The 23,749-nt window shown below is 43.4% G+C and overlaps 1 protein-coding gene, 1 long non-coding RNA gene and 1 other non-coding gene across 3 annotated transcripts; all 3 read right to left on the bottom strand.

The window, feature by feature from the left end:
• Nucleotides 1-1,144: 1,144 nt before the first annotated feature.
• Nucleotides 1,145-1,253, bottom strand: LOC136514553 (small nucleolar RNA R71). Its single transcript, XR_010773708.1, has one exon. It is a non-coding gene; the product is annotated as a small nucleolar RNA R71 (small nucleolar RNA).
• A 14,005-nt stretch (nucleotides 1,254-15,258) lies between these two features.
• On the bottom strand, nucleotides 15,259-16,540 carry LOC136512927 (dehydrin DHN1-like). The gene is made up of 2 exons (XM_066506934.1): nucleotides 15,891-16,540; nucleotides 15,259-15,808 (listed from the first exon to the last, which is right to left on the bottom strand). The coding sequence occupies exons 1-2, from the start codon at nucleotides 16,137-16,139 to the stop codon at nucleotides 15,506-15,508; spliced, it is 552 nt and encodes a 183-aa protein (XP_066363031.1). The 5' UTR covers nucleotides 16,140-16,540; the 3' UTR covers nucleotides 15,259-15,505.
• Nucleotides 16,541-17,193: 653 nt separating this feature from the next.
• LOC136513234 (uncharacterized) lies at nucleotides 17,194-22,110 on the bottom strand. Its single transcript, XR_010773323.1, has 3 exons — nucleotides 21,831-22,110; nucleotides 18,409-18,474; nucleotides 17,194-17,653 (listed from the first exon to the last, which is right to left on the bottom strand). It is a non-coding gene; the product is annotated as an uncharacterized lncRNA (long non-coding RNA).
• Between the last annotated feature and the right edge of the window lie 1,639 nt (nucleotides 22,111-23,749).

Genomic DNA, 23,749 nt, shown 5'->3' with positions numbered 1-23,749 from the left:
ATGACTTTAGAATTATTCCTCTAATATTCTACTTAACTATGCTAATGCCATAGAAAGGAGTGCTCTGAGTGATGAATGATTAGTTATTATGCACTATTTATATATACATTTACCTCCAGACTTATCCTAGTTGTGAGTAGAATATTGGTTATGGTTTACTTCTCCATCAATAGCGTAAGTTATCAATACATGTCCTCGCCAGACATTCCCTATGGTAAAAATAAAAATAATGATACCTGGAATACTCTCGAGTAAAGTGCTACAATGGTATATTATCTGTGCGCTTGCAGATTCCTTATATATATATTCTAGTCACATGAAATATTAAAGTACTTAGTGTCATTCTAGAAGTGGCATTAGATAGTATCAACAAGCATTTCTAGCAACATCACTAGGGATGACAACTTAGTAAAAGATGCTAAGGAATGTCAACAACATAGGGTGACTACTTAAAACAAGTGACACGTTAATAAATACCAACAAGCATTTTTTGCGCCGTTGCTGGGAAAGGTAGCTAGGCAAAGGAAGTATTGATAAGCTTATACATATTGATGTGATTGAGATAACCATTGACCCTCTGCTCAAATAGGCTTACCCTTGTGTTATCCACTTTTATATCTTATGTAGGGTAATGTATGACCGGTTTTGACCTCCCAACAAACTACGTTAAAGATCCAGAAGCATTAATCAAGAGGACTAGAGCTAAACTCAAGAAAGTCCCAGCTTTAGAATCAGAAGACAACCAGATAAGGCAAAGCTTAACAGCAGAATTTAAAGCCATGGCTAACAAGACTCTTCGCGAATTCTCTGCTCCAACTACAACCAACATCCATAGTGGACCAACAGTCAATGTTGGAGACAATGGATTCGAGCTCAAGCCAACTCTCATCAACATGGTGCAAGCTAGCCAGTTTTGTGGAAAGGCACATGAAGATGCGAGTGCACATCTCCAACACTTCCTGGAGATCTATAGCACTTTCACCATCAAAGAAGTGACCCAAGACGCCATACTACTCCGCCTCTTCCCATTCTCATTCTTGGGGAAAGACAAAGCATTGGTTTTATGCCAACAAAGATAGAAATACTACATGGGATAACTGTTCCACCGCCTTCCTAACCAAGTTCTTTCCCACAGGCAAGACCAATGCTCTGCGTGGGAGAATTTCAAGTTTCCAATAGCAACATGATGAATCTGTCCCTAAGGCATGGGAACGCTTTTAAGACTACATAGCAGAATATCCTCATCATGGGTTGGACAATTGGCTACTCATGCAGACTTTCTACCATGGGTTGATCAACAGTACCCTGAGACTATGGATGCTCCTGCAGGAGGTGCATTCCTGTCACTCACCATACCACCTGCAACAACTCTTGTGGAGAAGATGGCCTCCAATCAAGGTTGGAATGAAGAATGTCTTCAGACCCGTAAGAGATGTGGAGGTATACATCAACTCAAGGAGGTAGATATGTTGTCTGTTAAGATGGACCTGCTGATGAAGAAGCTTGAAGACCGAGCCAATGAGAAGCAAGAAGTCATGCATATTCATGATTCTCGCATGACATATGAAGAGTGTGGAAACACTGGGCATTCAGGGAACAACTATCCTGAAACCCATGAGGATGTGAACTTCGTCAACAACAACTACTATCGTCCTCAACAAAATCAAGGATGGAATCAACAACAGAGGCCAAACTACCAAGGTAACCCTCAAGGTAATAATTTCAATCAACCACCTTTGAGAGAATTAATTTCTAGCCAAGCTAAAATTATGGAGAGCCTATCTAGGAATCTAGTTTCCAATGATAGAGTTTTAGAAAATATAAATAATAGAATAGATAACCTCTCCTCTGCCATTAAGAACTAGCATAGCTTTAATAAAATAATAGAATCATGAATAGCTTAACTGGCTACTGCTGTTCCTCCGACTAACAAAGGTAAGATTATGGGGGCAACCGAAAGATCTAGAAACTACAAATCTTGTCGATATTCACAATGCAGCATACTACTATACACAATCATCGACGGAAAGGTGGATAAATTATACCTTGCTGAAAAAGAAGAGCGATCCAGGAAGACTTGTCATCCCCATCGCTATTGGACCTCACATTTTCTAAGAAGCTATATGTGACTTCGGAGCTAGTGTCAACATTATGCCTAAGGTAATATATGATCAAATTAATGGAGATACTTTGTTGTACACAAACATGCATCTGCAGCTTGCAGATCAGTCGCTCTGCTACCCTAAGGGAGTTCTTGAAGATGCCATTGTTCAAGTGGACAATCATATGTACCCATAGATTTTGTGGTTTTAGAAACAGGTGGAGATGTAGGGGCACCCATTATCCTGGGCCGACTGAAAGTGCATCTAGCCCTTTAGTGGGTTTTGGATGATTGAATGACAACACGATTAAAGATCTAACATAGTCACTAAGTGTTTGACAGGAAATTGGTTATCTCACAGATACTTGATTAAATTGTATAAAGCTAAAATAATGTGTTATTGTATAAACAATCTAGTTCAAGCACAAGACAACAATGCAAATGGAATTCATGCAAAAACTTATTTATTGTGGGATTTCCATGTACTATGTGAAAGCAAGCACGATAAGAATTAATTAATAAGACATGAGGGATTGCATATGGAATGGTCTCATATTTGAAGCTTGCTAAATTGAAATGAAAAAGATAACAATACAAATGAATGGATGATTCAACACAAGATGTGACTTGATGGCTTGAGATGGTGAAGATAGCAAGGAAAGGTTTTGAGGTACTAAGCAAGGGTGAAGGGCAAGTGACAGCTTGGTGGCCGAAGAAACTAGCTAGGGTGAAGAAGAAAGTACTTGCATTTAGTTGAGGTACTAATCAAGCTATGATGGTTATATTGATGTGGAGGATCAAATCTATATTAGACAAAGTGTTGGAAGTGACTTGATGCATTTGGAGTTATTCATATTTGATGAATGGAATCAAGTCACGTACGCAAGATGGCTATGCTCAAGTGAAAAGATCAATATCAACATGTTGGCACCCTTACTTAATGAAGATTGAAAGAGACGGCATCAATTCAAAAGAGATCAACTCAAGCGGTATAGATTTGTTTTTTCTTTAATCTTGAGTTTAATAGGTATACCGTACTATTAAGAGGGATGGATCATGTTGATAGATAATCATTCATACGTGCTCATGTCAACCCATGTGAGTTTTGAGTGTTTGAGAGACAAAAGAGCTAACTTGTTTTTCGCTGGTCTGGCAATACTAGACGTGTCCAGTATTGATACCAGAGGCCTAGCCACGGTAAAATTCTTGGTGTTCTGGGGATGGTTCGTCGAGAGTTCCGACAATCATCAGGAGTTCCGACGTCTTGCGCTTCACTGTCCTAGTCATACCGGACGTGTCCGGTATTCATACCGTCCGGTATTCTTACCGGACGTGTTCGGTATGGCCGACCAGAGCCCAACGGCTAGTTTTCAAATGGGCTGAGGGTCAGGAGTTCCGACATGAGTTGGTCGAGTGTTTCGGTAGTCGGAAGTCCTAGGAAGCGTCAGGAGTTCTGACACCTCGCATACTTTAAATCAGTGACCGTTGGTGTAGTGCAAGTCATACCGGACGTGTCCTATATGCATACCAGACGTGTCCGGTCTGGTATGGCAACGGCTAGAAAATGACTAGTTTTTTAAAGGGGCTATAAATACCCCTTAGCTTCCACCTTTGGAGGCTGCTGATTTTGCTGGTTGCAATACACGTTTTTGAGCTTTGCCAACTCTCCTAAACCCTCTCTTAGTGAGTGTGTGATCCAAATTTCCAAATCTATTAGTGGGTTGAGAGAAATTCAAAATTGAGAGCAAGCCACCACTTGAGCACTTGTGCATATTGTCTATTTTGTGATTTGAATTTGTTACTCTTGGACTCTTTGGTCCTAGACGACTAGGCGTCGCCGGAGAGCACCCGAGAGATTGTGATGTGCCTCAAAAAGTTTATAACGGTCGATTCCACCGCCTCAGAATCAACTAGTGGAAGGAGGAAAAGGAGTTGGAAAAGACTCCGGCTAGAATGACCTTTAGGGTACCCTCTAGGGCTGACCTTCGTTGGGTCGCCCATAGCCCCCTCAACGAAGAGTAGGACTCGAACGAGTCTGAACTTCCTTAAAACAAATATCATGTCTCAATTCACATTTCATTTGATATTTGTATTGCTCTAGCTCTTGTGCAGGTTACCTATATGTGGCACTATCTTTAGTGGGTGCCTATAGGTTGGTCTGAAGATTGAAATCAAAAGGAGCAAGTTTAGGGCTATTCTGCAGAATACGTGTATACCGAACACGTCCGGTATTAGAGCTCAGTGCTGAATTTATTTGATTTGTGTTCTAACTCTTGTGTTGCAGGTTCTAGGCTCCTAGGATTATTTAATATTGTTTATTTACTCGTAGACTAACTTGTGAGGGGTTGTATTACTTTGATTTGAAGTTTCCACTCGGAAATTCCCATTACTAAATCATTTCCGCATTTAAAGGTGTTAATTTTCAGAAACGCCTATTCACCCCCCCTCTAGGCGGCATCCTAGGTCCTTTCACCGACCTTTCCTAAGCACCGCAAAAGCCATCATCTACGTGGATAGTGCCAAGATCTGTTTCACAATCAAGGATAAAAAGGAGAAGTTTCCTTTCAAGAACTGTATCCTGCAATCTCCTAGACATCCACAGACGCCGTATCTGCCCAAAGAAACAATAGTGACCAAGAAGAAGAACAACAAAAGGAGGAAGAACAAGGTTAGGCAGTCACTAGAGGAATCAGTTAACATGATCAACACACTTAGATCAGAGTACGACCACCTCCTCGCTTCTCCATTCCTTGCTAAGAAGGATGATCCAGTTGTACCCACGATCGAGTGTACCATTGTTCAAAGGATATTTCACAAGACCTTTTGCGACATTGAGTCGGATGTCAACATAATGTCTAAGGTAATGCGTGAATACTTATTTGGTGATGAACCTTTGTTCTCTACATATATGAAATTGCAGATGGCAGACCAATCAATCCGATTTCCGGAGGGAAGAGCGAAAGATGTCATGGTAACAATACATGATCACTATGCCCCTGCCGACTTATTGGTTCTAGATATGGGTGAAGAAGAAGACGATATGTCCATCATCCTTCGAAGACCGTTCCTTAACACTATCAACGCAATCATCTACATCGGATCTAGATAAGTCCACTTTCAATTCCCTAGAGAGAAGGTATGCTGCTAGTTTAATAATTATACCACTTATGAACAGCCAAAGAAGTCTAGCTCTAGGAGGAGACGTAGATCATCCCAATGCCAAAGGAATCAACCCCTCAAGAATGAATGGGAGGAAGTTGACGGACCTGTGAAAGATGAACCTACTCCGCCTAAGACCAGTCCACAGACAAAACAGATATGGAAAGAAAATGTGACATCATCCAAGTCACCATCACTAGAGGTGCAACCATCAAGGTCTCCATTTCCAAGACCGACAGATGCACCGAAAGAATGAACAAGATAGGAGAAGAGTCATGTCTAGAGGACTTAAAAATCCAAACCCTCACCGTGAGGTAACATCGGTAGTTATCCATATTTACTTTTTCATATTGCATGAATTACTTTATCATATTTACTTTTCTACATTTGCTTTACACTTAGAGAAGAAAGTAAAAAGTTTTATCATTGCATTATAAATCCTAAGCCACATGTGAATAAATCTACGGTGTAAATACCTAAGGGAATGTTCACTATGGTGACATAAAAATTAAAAAAAATATATAAATACCATGCATACATATTTTGTGTTCTGCATATCATAAATAAGAAAATCCTAAAAAATATAGTAGATAGACATCCTGCTGGAATTATGCCAATAAGGAAATATTTTGAAACCCACGAGAACAACTAATCTCCGGACGGCTGACCGCTAAACCATTATCCTAATCCGTTCTACGAGTTTTGGTATTCTTGTTGGTATTTTGCAGAATGATATGATCAAGAGCAAGTTCACCCAGTCGACTTCATCCCACTCCATCCATGGACGACGAGAAGGGCATCTACTGGCAAATCTGCTCTAAGAAGGATCACTCAACTTCAATATTCGACCACGACAACGTCCAGCTTGGGGGAAAAGCATCCCCCGTGTATCTCGCTAAGTATTTCTTTCCCTTTTATTTTATTATTTCTAAGTTTACTATATACTAGTTAAAAAAGACGCATAACTAAAAGTAAAATAAAAATTTATCTGTCTTATATATATAAGGTGTGATCTAAAAAAATGAAAACAAAATAAAACATGTGTGTCTAGTTTTCTGTTTTTAAGAGCTAAATAAATGGACTTTGAGGATAATCTCTTGTAATGGAAATGATGAATAGTTGCTCTAACGCAATTCCTTTCAAGTACCTAATTTTCAGCCTTGAATTCTTCTGAGTTTTGGATATGACTGTTTTGACATGAGAATTTGCTCTGAACTTGAAACTCGTGGGTAGCATATGCTTGATGGATATAATATGAGAAGGTCTGAGCTGTTGTTTATCTTGTTCCAAGTGATACCAAAGTTATGAAGATTTATCTTTTTAAAAACATGAAAATGCTACATGATAAGCTCCTGCATGATAAAGATAAAGCTTGAATTCCTACCACAGCCATACATAATATTTAGATTAGAAAAACTTTCACATATATGCTGCTTGTTTTGCATTGAGTTAATCAAGCTTTGTTGACCCTTATGAGAGGTTTGTCATGCTTTTAAAATCAAGATCATGTATACACCACCCACATATGCACTACTCCTACACTGGGGGTAGGCGCAAAAACATGTCATTCCATCTAGATGCACCCAAAAATGTTTTACACCTACACTAGGAGTGAACACAAAAACATTCTGGATAGGATATCCACCAAATAAATGTTCCAAGTTCTTGTCGCTATCTCTCAAAAGTTTGTTGCAGAAAAGATATTGAAAACAATGGGTACTCAGATGCCCGCTTGATAAAAAAGAAAGAGAAAGATAATTGAATAAGATAGCCCATGTTTTCTTACAAATATTTCCAATTTTCAAAAAAGAGATATATTTTTAAAGAGAATAGTAGAATTAGGTCAGCCACCATATACATCCACCATACATCCAAACACATGCACATCTTGATTTGATTGTATGACTCAACTCTCTTTGGATCCAAGGTTTGACTTTATAATATATGTATTACAAGTATGCTCTTTCATGCTTTTTTCACTCGTATGAGCTCCACATAAGCCTTAGTTATAGGAAGAAAAAGACATAACATCACTATTGCCTCGGTGAAGATTCACAAATACCACATATATTGAGAGACTTGAGAGTGTCATACAATGGAAGCTCTGAGTTTTATTTGAAAACTTATGAAAACTCCGGAATAATGGTTGAGCAAAGAACTTAAGATATAGTGCTTGACTTGGTCGTTCTGTCTTTCAATTGCTCAAGACCCAAGTAAAAGCTAAGAAGCCCCATGGTTGAAGGTAATACGGGTAAGTTTGAAAGTCAGATCGGTTTATTCTAATCCGGAGGTGAATTATTGTTTGAACGCTTATGTAGTTTTGAGGAGTAAAAGCATTGAAGCAACTCCTGATTCATTTACTATATTTAGCTTTGCTAAGAGACTAGCAAAGGTTAAGCTTGGGGGAGTTTATTGATGGTAGTTAAGAACCATTATAAACTGTCAATATAACATGCATAAGGGCATAAATATAATCACCAACAAAGGTCTAGGGGTTTAAGCTAACAAATTCCACGAGTTTTGGAGAATCTATATTTTCTGTAGGGGTTATCTAGAAAACCGTCAAGGTGGACCTAGATGTCAAACTTAATCGCGCTTATCCACAACGAAAACAACCCTAGAAGGTTCCAGAAGACTCTAGAGGACTACACAAAGCAAAAGGCGAAACGCCACCAGGTGGGGCCGGCCGGCCCTACCTATAGGCCGACAGACCCCTAGGGCCCACATGTTAGCCCTCGGTTGCTATGTCGGTTCTCTACTGCCACCTAGATTGCATCTACACCATTTTGTTCAAGTTGGTTTGATCTGAGGGCTCAGCATTGATGCTCCGGCCTATATATACCAGCCCCTACCCCCCTCCCTTAGGAATTGCATTCAAGAGAAGACAGAAACCCTAATCATCTTCAGAGCTCTATCATATTCTTGGGCATAGATTGTTAGGCTAGGTCTAGAGGGAGGCAAGCAAATCTCGCTTGGATTCCTGATCATGTCAAGAGTGTGGTTTTGTATAATCTTTGTACCCCATCTCTTTTGTATCTCTCATTACTTTTATATGTTTACTACAATTGTTATGACAACATTATTCATATCATTTATGTTCATAGTTATCATGTTCATGGTCTACTTTGATTATATATTTAGTATAGCTAGATTATCCTTATATTTATGCATAAGTTTGTATAGCGCTTACTCTAAGGTATCATGGGTGAGTGGTCGGTATTGTGTAAGTGCGGTACTTATACGCTGTTTACCTTTGGATACACCCTATATTTCGGGTAATGTGGTAGATCACGGGTGTAACATTCCCATTGAGTCCTTGTAGTCCACTCCCCAAATATAGGTATACAAGTAGGATCTAGTTACAAAGGAAGACACGCTCTATTTTTAATCTTCCTTAGTAATATCCCTTTATGTGTAGATATGAAGTTGATCTTAGCCATGACTACTAGGTGTAATTGCACTAATCAATATATGCTTTGACTTGTAATTAAGAATGACTTTGGAATTATTCCTCTAATATTCTACTTAACTATGCTAACGCCATAAAAAGGAGTGCTCTAAGTGATCAATGATTAGTTATTATGCACTATTTATATATACATTTACCTCTTGACTTACCCTAGTTGTGAGTAGAATATTGGTTATGGTTTACTTCTCCATCAATAGCGTAAGTTATCAATACATGTCCTCGCCAGACCTTCCCTGTGGTAAAAATATAAATAACGATACCTGGAATATTTTCGGGTAAAGTGCTACAATGGTATATTATCTGTGTGCTTGCAGATTCCTTTCATTTATATATATATATATGTATGTATGTATTATTCTAGTCACATGAAATATTAAAGTACTTCTTAATGTCATTCTAGAAGTGGCACTAGGTAGTATCAACAAGCATTTCTGGCAACATCATTAGGGATGACAACTTAGTAAAAGATGCTAAGGAATGTCAACAACATAGGGTAACTACTTAAAACAAGTGACACGTTAATAAATACTAATACCCACATGGGGAGAGGCATGTCCATTGTAACCATGCGGTCGAAGTGGTGTGCCTCATCAGGGTCAATGGGTAATTCAAGCGGGACCCGATATCCTACCTAATCGACGTGGAGTTTGGCTATGCCTTGTCGAGAGACGTCCCATGAATCGTCGACAGTCAAAGCCGTCGGTCCCTGACTGCCTCCGCAGCGGTCAGAGGGCAAGATGCCTCTCCCTGAGGGGTCAACCTGGGCGACTTTCGAGGCGGACGACTCGAACATAGAGAGAAATGGTCGTGTGGCTCCGCACCATTGATTAGAGCCATGAGGGCCCATCTCCTCCCTACCCCTATCCCTTTTGTGGCCTCGAGAATTCTAAGGACCAGCCAAAGAGATTGATTCCTAGATACCTTCCCAAGGGCTCGCGACACCGTGGGTCATGACGCGACTTAATGGAGACCGCTTGCAGACAAAGCAAGGACAAATTGCATATAGTAGGGAATTAAAGAGACAGGCAAGCGGGGTGCAGGTCTTACGCGCGCTCCGCCTGTTGCTTCTTCATTCCTTGTCCTTCATCTTGTTCCGCTGGGACCCTTCTTGTCTATGATCTTTCCATAAAAAGGTTAGTTTGCAGATTTGCGATGACAGGGAGTTTATGTACGTTTGGGAAGTGAGATTAAGGATAGAATTTGTGTAGTTGTTCGATGTTCCATGAGTTGGTGTAGATCTCACCAGCGTCATTCATGAGTCGGTAGGATTCCGGGCAGATGATTTTGGCAATGATGAAGGGCCCTTCCCAGGGCGGTGTCAGCTTGTGCACGTCCTTGGTGGTTTGGATCTGCCATAGGACAAGATCGCTAACCTGAAAAGCTCATTCTCAGATGTTCTTGTTGTGGTACCTTCGCAGCGCTTGCTGGTATTTCGCAGAGCGGAGGAGTGCTGTCTTGCGGGCCTCATCCAGCTGGTCGAGTGTGTCTTGCCAATCCTTCTTTGCTTTGGCTTCATCGTACGCTAGGACTCATGGCGCTCCGTAGTCGAGGTCAGTTGGCAGGATGGCTTCGACGCCGTATACCAGGAAGAATGGGGTGAAAACGGTGGACTGGTTTGGAGTCGTCCTTAGGCCCTAGAGTATGGCTGGTACCTCTCCCGCCCATCGTCCCTTAAATTTGTTGAGGCTATCAAAGATGTGGGGTTTGAGGGCTTGAAGTATCATGGCGTTCGCACGCTCTACTTGGACATTGGTTCATGCGTGAGCGACGGAGGCCCAGTCGACTCAAATGCCAGTCATTGCAGAATTGAAGAAACTTCTTCCCGGTGAAGAGTGTGCTGTTGTCGGTGATCATGGAGTTCGGGACCCCAAATCTGTATACGATGTCGAGGAAGAATTCCACCGCATCTTCGGATCTTACCCTTGTTATAGGTTTAGCTTTGATCCATTTGGTGGACTTGTCGACTGTCACCAGAAGGTGGGAGTAGCTCCCGGGTGCCTTTCTGAAGGGTCTGAGCAGGTCGAGCCCCCAGGTCACGAAGGGCCACGTCAGTGGGATGGTTTGCAACTCTTACGCTAGCAAGTGTGTCTACCGCGCATAGAACTGGAATCCCTCGTAGCTTCGTACAATTTGTTGAGCATCCACGACCGCCGTGAGCCAGTAAAAGCCTTGTCGAAAGACCTTTCCGACCAGCGTTCTGGGAGCCGTGTGGTGGTCACAGATCGCTGCATGGGCCTCTCATAGGAGTCATTGCCAATCCTCTTGTGGGATGCATCTCTGGAGAATTCCTAAGGTGCTGCGCTTAGAGGATGTTTCCTATGACCATGTAAGATTTGTAGCGCCTTGCTAGGCTCCGTGCTTCTATTGGGTCATTAGGTAAATTCCCTCGTGCTAAGTATTCTATGAAGGGTGTGGTCCAGTCTGATCTAGAAGCCGCCGTGGTTCGATCGATTGCCATCAAGTTTGGAAGGCCTACGGCCTCTGGGTCACGATGGTGTTCGACCAGTAGGGCGGGCTCTGCTTTGCTAGCCACGCTTGTCGTTTGGTCATGCGGCTAAAGAGCTTGCACCAACGGTTTGTGAGCGTCATTAATGAACACTCCCGGGTGGCAGGTCCCTGACTTGATGCGATCTTGGCAAAGGAGTCGGTGGCTAGGTTATCCCATCTAAGGATGTGGTGGAGTTCTAGCCCATAGAATCTTTCTTCGAGCTTCCAAACCTCATCGCAGTAAGACGCCATCTTGCCATCATGACATGAGGCTTCTTTCATGACCTGTCTAATGACCAGCTTTGAGTCTCCTCTGATGAAGAGGCGGCGAGCGCCAAACTCGGAGGCGATCATGAGGCTGTGGATGAGGGCTTCATATTCTATGACGTTATTGGTGGCACAAAAGTGGAGTCGGATGACGTACTCCATGCACTCCTTGCGCTGCTCTAGGAAGACCATGGTAGCATCCAAAAGACACGATGATTTATACTGGTTCAGGCCAGAGCCCTATGTCTAGTCTTAGAGATGATCGAGTGCGTGTTCCTCGCTTGAATGCTCTGAAGTTCTTACAATAGGGGTGCAAAAATAGTGGAAGAGGTAGGAGAGCTAGAGCTAGGAGATGGACTGCCTAAAGGGAAGCTTCAGGAGCCCTACTACGGTGTGAATGTGTTGAAGATGGTGGGAAGGATGCCATGGCTGCCCTTATATAGAGTTTGGGGCCAGGGCATGTACAAAGAATAAGGTTCTCCCGACCGAGGGGTCATGAGCCTAAGGGAGGGGCCTAACTAACTTGGCTTGCAAGCTACGTTGTCTTGAGGTGCACGTCTGGATGTGGTTGTCGTCATGGTCTTATGCCCACGTCGCGGTAAGGTGTGACGTGGTGCTACTGTGTCGGCTGTGGCGACACTGTAGGCACGGTGGTGGTTCGCCAGCTGTCCTGTGCAACGTGGTCTCCATTATGGCCTTCGTCATTGCCTCCTGTTCTTCTAGGGGCTTCATACAAGAGTTGGTAGCCTCCCCCGGATCGTCGGTTGCCTGGTTAGCTTGTGGAGTTGGTGGCCACGATCTCGGACTCTAGGGTCGTGGCTTCCGCCAGCCAAGATGGCTTCGAAATCAAGGGCTCCATCGTGGATCCCATCCCGTAGTGGGTAGAATCGTACATATGTCTTGTTGGACCGTACTTAGATGGCGGGTCGCATACTGGCCATCACCGCCATGCGGCGTTGTCTTGTTTATGCTGTGTGGCTCAGGGATGGAGTCTGACCGGACCGAGGTGACCGGTGTCCCCTCGGTCCTTTCGGGGTCAGTGCGGCGAGTCTACTCTCGTCAGAGCAGGCGCGCTTGGCTTCGCTTGTCCTCCCTTCGCTCCTCCCAGGGGTCAGGACGGTGGAGAGGCCGTGGACCCTTGTGCAGCGCTTGGCTAAGGCAGAGAGGAGGGGTCGTGGCTGACTCCGTCCTTGTCGCCTAGCCTAGTCCGCTTGGCTTAACTGGGCCTCGATCGTTTGGACTTTCGCTAGTTGGTGTATCATGGGTTGCTCGGCCTGCTAACTAATCGATTCCTTGAGATACCCAGGGATCATAAACCCGACATATACGCTATCAATAAGGAGCAAGATGCATCTGTGGAATTTATGAAGCAGAAAAGGTGGCATCTGACATTTAGAAGATGGTTGCATGAAGATTTGCAAAATCAGTTGAGGCGATTACATGATATTTTGATTTGTTGTGGTACAAATGAGGAAAAAGATAGAACTAAATAGTATTGGGAAAAATCTGGTGTTTTCTCGGTTAAGTCGACTTATAAGCATCTTTGTAAAAATGACTATGGGCTTAACTTTAAGAAAATATGGAAAGCCAAAATGCCCTTGAAGATCAAAACTTTCATGTGGTTAGTTTCGCAAAATGCTAAACTAAGTTACTAAGGATAACCTGATCAAAAGGAAGTGGAATGGTGACAATACTTTGCTTTTTGTGATGAGAAGGAAACTGGAAATCATCTGTTTTTTTATGCTTAACCGCAAAATATATTTGCAGCCTGCTGGCTTATTCTTTAGGAAGACTGTAGACCTAGGGATATTGATCAATATTGGATTTGGGTTCATAATATTCTCCCTCAGGGTTCACAAATGCATGCTGTGGGTTTATCTGCCGTGTGCTGGGCTATATGGCGAGTTAGAAATGCTGTGTGCTTTGATAACAAAAGAATCAAAACTCCTACTGAGATTATTTTTATGATGTACTCTTTTCTTACATACTGGGTAGGTATGCTGAAGGACGACCTCAAGCAGCAAGTGATACAAGGCGCAAAAGCTGTGAAGATGGTGGCCCTTTCATTTCACAAGCAAGATGTGCAATCCTACTCCACTGATGATCGTCAGTTGATCCTTTTGCTTACCGAGTGCCAAAGCTCGCATTTAGTCTACTCTTTGCGCCATTCTTGGTAGTAGCGGTAGTGGTTATCCGTGCTCATGTTCCCTGTGTGATCATGCGCATGGATCGTTTTATGTGGTTCTTCTGGTACCATGGTTCTTAAACTGTGATTCTTATGTAATTTCGTTGGCTTGGTAATAAAATTCGGTTTTTATCGTTGTAGAAAAGAAAAAAATCAAAATGTTTTACGATTTGGAATGAAGAAAATTCAAAATGTTTTACGATTTGGAATGAAGGAGAGTATAGCATTCATAAATTGCATTTATTATATCAAAATAAATGTGATTAGATTATATTTTCATAATAAATCTCATAATTTTTTTATACTGTTCTATAAATTTAGACATATTTTGGAGACTCAGAATCCAAAATTGTGTTCCTTTTTAGAATTTTTTTTAGAAGAGATATTATTGCTGTTTTACATTTGCAGTAACTGAGAGATTAACTATATATACACAAATAAAGCCACTCGCATGTACTGTATATATATACTTTGTGAAATTTTATAGTGCTTAAAAAAAACCAGAGCCCTTTATTTGGATAGATTAGATGGCTATAAAATAAGAAGAACCAATATAGAAGAACTTAAGTTGTGAACCGAAACCTTAAATATGTGGGCCTGGAACCAAATATATGTCAAGAATTATTTCTAAAACAAATTTAAAGGGTAGAACAGTACTTTCTAGTTTCTACCCCTTATCTCCTGTACGAGCTGTCTCCTTGTATCCGCAGCTCCATCTATCGCGGTGGCCACCCGGTGGCGGGCGCGGGGGCTCACCGGCACGCGACCCCCGGTGGCGCGGCCCCCATGAGGACACCTCGATGTCGTCCTCCAGGAGGAGCCGTAGTCCTCGTTGGAGGACGGGTACCAGCTCTCGCTCACCGCCCGGATCAAGCCACCCGGGATGATCCGCCGTCAGAGCGTCTTGGGCCTGTGCGGCCAGTCGAAGGAGTTGACACGCCGCTGTCCATGTTGATGGGCACCTCGTCGCCCAGGTAGTAGGCACTCGATCCGCAGCGACGTCCCCAGACGCAGCAGCGACTTGGCGCAGTTCTACGTGATGATGTTCACCGAGATGCGCATCCGGATCACTACTCTGCAGCAGATCAGATCACTACTCTGCAGCAGATCAGATCGATGGAAGTGAGCTTGTTGCTATGCATCCAATAGTGATGGCGTGGCGGCATGCATGCAAACGATGCAGAGATGCAGGTGCTTACTTGTAGTGACTAGTGAGGCGACGTTTGAGGGTGGCCATGCTGAGCACCTTGGAGACAGAGGTCCTCGGAAGGAGGACGAGCGCGGTGCGGTTGACGGCGGCCATGCGGAGCGCCTCCTTGACCTTGGCGTCGATGTCGGCGAGGGTGGGGCACATTTAACTTTACCCATGCTGGGGTTGTGCATCAGGAAGATGCCCTTCATTCTGCTGTAGACGGCCTGGAGCACGGACACCTCAGTAGCGCGACGGCCTGGACTCTGCGCAGACGCCGATGCCGAGTTGAGACGGCGGCAAGGCTCTCACCGGGTCAAGCATCCCATATTACCCTTACTTTTAATTATCCTAAGGTATTTTTTACGGCCAAATAATTATTCCACGGGAGGAAGCACGGGTTCCTGTCGAGTACCATGACAAAGCTCATACTTTTATGAAGAAAAACGATGCAGCATGCACAACATAAACAGTACACGGACCTAAGTTACACACATACAAACTCACACCACACAAAAAAGCGGAAACTGTCCCTGTCACACGAGCGGTCGTGATTAAGGGTAGGGACACTTATTCATGGCCGGGTTCATCTTATTATCTACGGAACACAGTGACCGTAATTAAGTACGGCTTTCACACGCCGGACGATTAGTGCTGTCCGGGCAGCTTCTCCTTGATCTTGTCCATGATGCCTTTCTTCTCGCCGGTGTGTCCCTGCTGCTGCCCGTAGGCGCCGCCGGTCGCCGTGGAGTGCTGGTTGTCCTTGTGGCCTCCGGGCAGCTTCTCCTTGATCTTGTCACCGTAGGTTCCGCCGGTGTGTCCCTGCTGCTGCCCGTAGGCGCCGCCGGTCGCCGTGGCGTGCTGGTTGTCCTTGTGGCCTCCGGGCAGCTTCTCCTTGATCTTGTCCTTGATTCCCTTCTTCCTCCTTCCGCCCATGCCGTCGTCCTCAGACTTTCACAAAACCATATAAGATTTAGCACCACGAAGCAGCGTATATAGAATAGAAAAAGAAAAAAAAAATCCAAGTAATTACCGAGCTGGAGCTGGAGCTGGAGCTGCCGGAGCGATGCAGGATGCCGCCGGTCTTGTGCTCCTCCCTCGCTGGCTGGAACTGCCCACCACCCATGCCAGCGCCGCCGGTTCCGGTTCCGGTTCCTGTACCGTACCCCATGCCGCCGGTTCCGGTGGTGCCGTGCTCGACGCCGCCGACTGGGTTGCCGTACTGGTCCACACGGCCCGTGGTGCCGTGGCCCTGCTGTCGTCCCTGCTGACCGTACTCCATGGCTGCACGGTTTGGTGGTTTCTCCCTAGGCTAAGCTAGAGCTGTGCCTGTGCTTGTGTGCTCGTCGTGTTCTCGCTGTGGCTCACCGGTGTCGAAGCAGGTGAAGGTCGACGCCGCCATTTATAGGCGGCAGGACGGCGAAGGGATTAGGATCTGGGCGCCACGGCAGGGGGGGTACGTGGGCATCATGAATGGATTGGAAGCCCCGAGCCCCGTGGGAACATTACACGTACCGACGGGCGCGGGCGGGACGTGTGCAGGGCGCTCTGCTGCGTCGGTGGCGCCACGTCTCGGTTCTTCCGGAAAGATAAAAGATGGGTACGCGCGCAAATGCCATTCGGCTCTCTCGTTTGCAACCATCATTCATTAATTGCAGGCGGCCGGTCAAGATGGGTACGTAACCACGCCCGCGCTGCCATCTGTGACGGCTAGGTGTTGCGGTTCCTTGCTCCGGCCATTGACGGCTAGGTGTTGCCTGCCTGTGTTGGTCCTGCCAACATCTCATGGCACATCATCAGAAAGGTAATAACTTAAGAACAGATAAACTCAATGCTTACTCATGCAACCCTGGATCGCCACAGTAATGCTCATAAGTTTGCCATCTTTAACATGCAGTAGTAATGTTCAGTTCTTATGAACTCCTCAACACTTGCAGCGTATTCATCATATATCTGAAACATTTTCAGAGAGTAAATCATAATACTAGTATGAATACAGCATGCGGTTGCTATTTGCTACCGATTACTCGATTAGGCGAGATTACTGAACACGACAGAGCCAGGAATGGTTGAGCCGTTTCAGAGCTACATATATGTACTAATTCCTACTGTACTCTTGGTGTAACACCCTGAATTTTGACCTTGTTTAAAAATAACTAAAAATCTGAACTTTGGCCCTATTCGCTTTACTGAAAAGCAATGGTTAAAGTACTGTTTACTCATTTGTTGTGAGAGAGAAAATACTGTTCGTTCGCTGAAATAGTACGGCTCATAAGACAAACGAACAGAACCATTGTAAAAACTTTGCATAGGAACTAATAAATAAGGGTCTATCTGCACAACTGTCACAGATTTCAGAACAAAAAATCTGTCAAGTTCTTGACAAATGAGATGATGACACGTCACAATAGAAAACTGACAGATTCAAAAAGAAAAAATCTGTCAGATTTTTATAACACAAGACAATATCCAACAATATCCAAAACCCGTTAACAAATAAAACTAAAAGTTATCAACTAAGCGTAAAGACTAAAGAGCATAGCAAAGTTGATGCACGCCTGCACTACACATGCATACACATTCATCTTTTTTTTTTTTTTTTGCTTTTGCTTTTGCGAGGACTAACTAAACTTTTGGATGTTGCAAGCTGCAGTTCTTCTCTTTTCTTACTATGCTGTGCCTGCCATCCCCAAGCCTCATCGTCACTGTGCCTCTTACCATCACAAGCTCTGACTCCTTTGGTCATGGTTCCTGGCTACCTCTTCCCCATTCTAATCTGAACATAACATCCTGCAGCTGCAACTACTCCCAATAAGTTATCTATGCATGCAAAACAGCAACTGCAGTTTACTACTGCTCCAACATCCAAGATGCAACAGTAGCGCAACAATAAAACGCACACCCGCATGCAAACATCAAATCTAGCAAAACACATGTACACAAGCAAGAAAGCCCACCAATTTCAGTGACAGGCAGAAGGACAAAACACAGTAAGGCCAGTGTGGTTGGGATTGGACACTGGTTCAAATACTGAAGAGAAAACATATAAAAGCCTCTGGATTGGGCATGAAATCAGCTTGCAGTGTCTCATCCCTATTGATGTGAGCCCCATTTCATTGAAGCGTAGAACCGTTAGAGAGACACTTGTTGTCCATTAGCATTCAAAGTTGGGCATTGCCCACAAGGCTTCACAGCTTTGCTAAGATGGACTAGAATATCAACAGCATAAGATTTGGTCTGACGAGATAGCATTAAAATGGAACCATATCTCTAACAAATTCAATAATGAACCTAATTTCCGGTCTCATTCAGGTAAGGCTAAAAGAAAGTCTAGATATCAATCCATAGGCATTGGAAGATTGAAATTAATGCACAGGTTTCATCATGCTTCCATAATGAGATATGTTTACAACACATCCAATTTGCTAGACCAAATCTTCTACAAGTAATCAAGCACTGGCATATACCAACATATGCCTCCTAAGTTTGATACGAGGAATCATACAGTGATACCACAAAACAAAACTATATCTGTGAGGCAAGAAAGCTACCTCCATAGTCCTTGTACTCAGGACCAACATACGAATCCGGGAGCACAAAGAGAACACCAGAGAGCCCTATAGCACAACATAAATAAAACGGCATCAGGTAGGTATCAGGTCGAATTTTAGCAAAAACAAGGATAGTAATAACCTGCAAACTCTCCAAAGTCATCGAGCGGCCAAGGAGAGCAGCACGTTGCAGTGTGCAGGGCAAAGGTTGTTACTATAGACCACTAGAGACAAAGGGAGCACAAACTGGAAGACCGGTGACCGGTGGAGAGCAGAGACGACACTCGCTCCCTCCCTCCCTGTATTCTCACGAACAAGCTGATCGGATAGATCCTTTAAACACACACTATAGTTTTAAATTATTATTATTATGAGTACTTACTACTGCGGCCACAACATCCGTTTATCTAAACTGCACCCACTTAGGAGTATACAGGTACAGTACCTACGTGCGTACGCGAGGCTATCAGCCCGAGTTGCTACGCGCAGCGACGCTGGCTTAACGATGTACAAGACGTATGGGTCGGTACGGCCCAGCTCCAGGCAACCAGAAAAAAAGATTATAAAGAACAACACCACAGCTCAAGACAACAACTTCAGGACTAGCAAATAGTTTACTTGGAAAAAGATATAGCAAACACATCAAAGCTAGCAAACAACTCGGAAAATAACAACTAAAAAAACTCAGCTCAACTACACCTTCTTTTGCTCCCTCACACATCAATAATCACCACATCTATAACTGAACAAGTCAAATATAAAAATATATAAGAGGTTTAAATCAACTCTAAACATCTCACATATAAATAAGAAACATCAGTGGACATCTCAGGAAAAAAACTAGACAGCATCAATTTGCTTTGAGGCCCTCAAAAGGCAAAAGACAAAAAGCAGCACCAGCAGTTTAATCGGCAGCAGCAGAAAGCAGCAACAACTGCAAAAACAACAATAGCAGCTCAATCAGTAGGCTTTGGGGCTCTCAAAAGGCAAAAAACAAATATCAGCACCAGCAGCATAATCAGCAACATCAGCGAGCAGCAAAAACTACAACAACAGCAGTAACAACTCATTCAACAGGCTTTGGAGCCCTCAATAGGGGAAAGACAAAAAGCAGCACCGGCAGCTAAATCAGTAGCAACAACAACCCACACACACCCACATACCCACAAAACACGGACACACACACAGAGACGTAGAGAGAGCGCCAAACAAACACACAGACGCACGCACACACACACAAAAACACACAAACGCACACACACACACACCAGCAACGCCAGAAGACACATGCACCCCCACACAGAAACACAAACATACAGAGACACACTCACACACATACACACCAAAGCTAGCACCCACACACAGAACACTCACACACTAAAAAAACTCAAATACAACCACACCCACACACACAAACACCCACACCCATAGACACACTCACAAACACACAAACACCAAAGTGAGCAAACACATGTGCACACAAAAAAAAGACACCCACACACAAACACCCACACCCACAGACACTCACACACACACCCCAAAGCGAGCAAACACATGTACACAAAAAAGAAACAAAAACACAAATAAAAAACACAACTAAAATCAACAAAAAAAGTTCAAACTCAAACAGAAAAACAATGCAAATCTACACAACCATATAAGTTATCAGCACCCTCAAGGCAAAGGACAAATACACATGACTACCACAGCCAAAAAAGTAAAGCCTAACAAAAAAAATAGATCTACTAAAAGGCAAAGACATAAATGGGCATAACAAAAAAAAATGCAAACAACAGCTACAACTCATAAAGCTAAAAAAAGTTCACATGCACGAAGGACACAAAGCTCCCAACACCAACACATAAAACATGGTAAACCTGCTAAAAAACTAGCAAAGACGAACTCAAAAACCAACTCATATAACCTGTAGAGCAAGACCAAATCCAAAAACCAACCTAGAGAAAACTAAAGAAAGACTTACCAAAAAAGAGAAGACTAAAAAAAGCCCAAGACAATAAGGTCGTGCGAAGGAACAAATTAGTTATATACTAGCATAGAGAAGTGACAAAATATCTCAAACTAAAAAAAATAAAAAAAGGCCACGAGCGCTGAGCAAAACATGATGACAAGGCACATATATTAATAGTTCTACTAGAGTTACGACCCATTTATAGTACTCAAGTCTCAGTCTTAAATAGTCAGCGTAGAATAGCACGTAGAATTACAAAAGTAAACAGCAGACCTTAACTTGGAGGCAGTGGCCAACCAAATTTGGTTCACTCAAACCAACAATTCCTAGGGAAATACTATATAACAAAAGAAATAGTTACAAGCAAAGCTTTATTTGAGAAAACAAAGATCCAAACTCATTGTTCTAGGGTTCTTCAATTTTGGCTCAAAAATGATAGGTTCTGAAACTGTTCTCTACCTAATTAATTGGGTGATGAGCTAAATCTCAGCACATAAGACAAGTCTCATTGCACATCCATTTCCACCTCAATTAATTTGGGGTTTCAAAGCTGAAACATTATTAGTCTAGAAACAAAAATCAGTCATGCGAATTTCTTCTATGTGAACAGTAGAGGATATTCTTCTGCAAAGAAAGTTATGGCATGTTTCTCAAGCAACATATTCTTAGCATTTATTCGAGCTTGTGATGAACAGCGGCACTGGAAAGAACTGACCTACCTGTACATACAGTGTGATGAATTTGACAATGCTGCCACCACAATTATGATCCACTCGCTAGATGCATGGGTCATATGCAGTTCGAGGATGTTTGTGTTAAAGTTGCACATGTTGAGCTATATTAGAAGGCAGTTCACTTCTATTTGGAGATGATATGTGTAATGTTTCCTCACCCATCAAATAATGCTAACCATGCAAGGTGCATCTCGCACATCAATGAAATAGCTAACTATGAAGTGCCAAAGACCATAGCGCCTGAGTGTGTGCGCTTTCGATTTAAAAGGGTCTACCAAACACCTAAAGAATCAACAGCTTTTAGAACTCCAAACATTAAACTGACATGCGATTATTGGAATCAGAAACACAGAACAAATATCTGCTGCAAAAAGAGGGTTCCCTCCATATAGCACGAACAAAAAATAGACAACTATAGGGCTTCAGACTCTCAGTACGGTGCTTCGATTCGTCCCTGAGAAGGGAAAGCTAGGAAAGCTACAATCTCAAACACAAACAGCCAACTCAACTCAACCCCATTGGAATCCATCCCGGTTGAGCTCCTCACCAAGGTCTTGCTCCCTTGCCTCAACGTCGGACGCACTCATCAATGCCGCACCCGCATTGACGAGCTGCCACCGCACCATCGCACCCACATCGGTGCCCAAGCAAAGGTAGCACGCACAACTACAATAGCTCCTCAAATCAGCGGCAAAAAAGTACAGGAACAAGAAACTTACGAAGAACAGCGATAGATCCATCAATCAGCAGCAGCAACAGCAACTCCTCTGCGACCACCGGAACAGGAAAGCGGCGGCGATCACCGCGCCCCAGCCACAGCCTGCCGTGGCACAGGGTGAGCAGCGGCGAGGACAACGCCCCACCACCCAGCACCCGTCACAGCACAGGGGAACGGCCGGCGAGGGCGCCCCTCCCCAACACCACCACCAGACGCGGCGCAGCAGAAAAGCGGCAGCGATGACTGAACGGCCTGTGCGACCGTGACAAACTGCGGACGGATTGTGTAAAAGTCCATGAAAATAACGGGCTCGTGGGTTCGATATGCACTTTTTGGACCTGTTAGTGGGTGTATACGCCCGAGAAGCTGCACGAATCCTGTAGCAAAAATTAAGGGCCCATAATTCAATAGATAAAAAATAGAAAAAACTATCAACAGATATATAGCATAAATTAATAAATAATAGAATTAACATAAGTATTAGTTTAGTATAAATAGGTTCGCTTAGGAATAAAGCTTTAGGTGTGACGTTGTGTGAATGGTTGCTTGCTTGTTGAACATATGGTGGTACACCTTTCATGCATGCATGTATATTCAAATTTGAATTCAAAAGTCATTCAAACCAATGCATAATAATCTAGGAAAAAGAAAAAGGTTTTGGAAATGGAAAAAACCACTTGGGCTCATTCTCTCTCTCTCTCCCTCTCGGCACGCAGCAGCTCTGTAACACCCCTGGTGTTACGAGTTTGCTTAGCACCGAGATTTAGGTCCAAAAAAGATTAGCCTAACAAGTTTCCGGGTTTTAAAATTTTATAACGCACGTGAGGCGAAAAACAATTTCTAGGAACAAAGATCAAACATAACTTGTATTTAGTACTTAAATAAAAATTGAAGTACAAGTTTAGTAGATAGAAATGTAACTTTAACTTTTGGAAAATAGATGTTGTTAACTAGTATTTTGGGAGCTCAAAAATCAAATTTGACGTTAAGATAAGCTCTTTTCGTTAAGTCGGCAAACACTGGAACTATTGTTAAAATATCATTTTTGGCGAATTATATTGAGCAAAATAGTTAAATGGTGCTTAAATATTTTGCTCCTATAGGTTAGTATAAGGTATGGACTTTTGCATGAAGTATTTGTTGGTTGAAGTTAACAAGGTTTAGACCGATTAAAAACTACATCAAAATTGTTAATGGTTGTTAACTCCAAATTGAACCCTTGTCTTTTCTTAGTCGGAAAAGAGTGTTGGACAATGTTATTTTGGCGTTTAAGTTCTAACTAAAATGCTTAAACACTAACTTCATATTGTTGTATTGTTGGTTACCTCTAAGTGAGTACTTTAGCATAGTGTGGTTCACGGATGACTTGAAGTTGGTGTGGCATCGCAAAAATTGGCCTAACTTCACAAGAACGCGCTGTCGGTGTTGTGTCGGGCTTCGATCATGAACCGGCGTTCAGCGTGATGAGCTCATGTTGGCATCCTTCTATTCCCCTCTCTGGTTGCTCTCTGGCCATGGCGATGGCTTTGCTAGGTCGTTGTCCATGTTAATTTTAGGATAGGGGAATTAATTGGGCCACAATTATGATCGTTGGTAGTTTTCGCTTCGCTTTAAAATACGTGCACATCACCAATAGCAGACGCTCGATCTGAGTTCACGGTCACCGCGGGCACAACGTTGTGGCACCGTGCTTGCATCGCAACCGAGCTATGGTCATTGTCTAGCTCATGCGGTAGGCCGATGCCGCGCTGCGCCCTGGCCTTGCGTTGGTTGACCCGGCTGGATCTGGTCTGGTTTCACTACGACGGTGTGCGTGCACCATCATCCAGTCGCCGAGCTGCATGTGTGGTCGAGATGGAGCTATGACTATCGCTGCCTTGCAGACGTGGCACTCGCCTCGGCCTTCATTTTACCTACCGC

Source organism: Miscanthus floridulus, chromosome 16 (genome assembly GCF_019320115.1).
Source record: "Miscanthus floridulus cultivar M001 chromosome 16, ASM1932011v1, whole genome shotgun sequence".
Classification (NCBI taxonomy): Eukaryota; Viridiplantae; Streptophyta; class Magnoliopsida; order Poales; family Poaceae; genus Miscanthus; species Miscanthus floridulus.
The sequence above is the reverse complement of the archived record's forward strand: the minus strand, read 5'-3'. Positions and strand labels throughout refer to the sequence as shown.

What these genes read in the sequence shown, in the direction of transcription:
- LOC136512927 (XM_066506934.1), bottom strand. Translation starts at nt 16,139, where the DNA reads ATGGAGTACGGTCAGCAGGGACGACAGCAGGGCCACGGCACCACGGGC. An exon ending in CCAGCTCCAGCTCCAGCTCG is followed by an intron (nt 15,809 to 15,890) that starts GTAATTACTTGG and finishes GTTTTGTGAAAG; the next exon opens with TCTGAGGACGACGGCATGGG.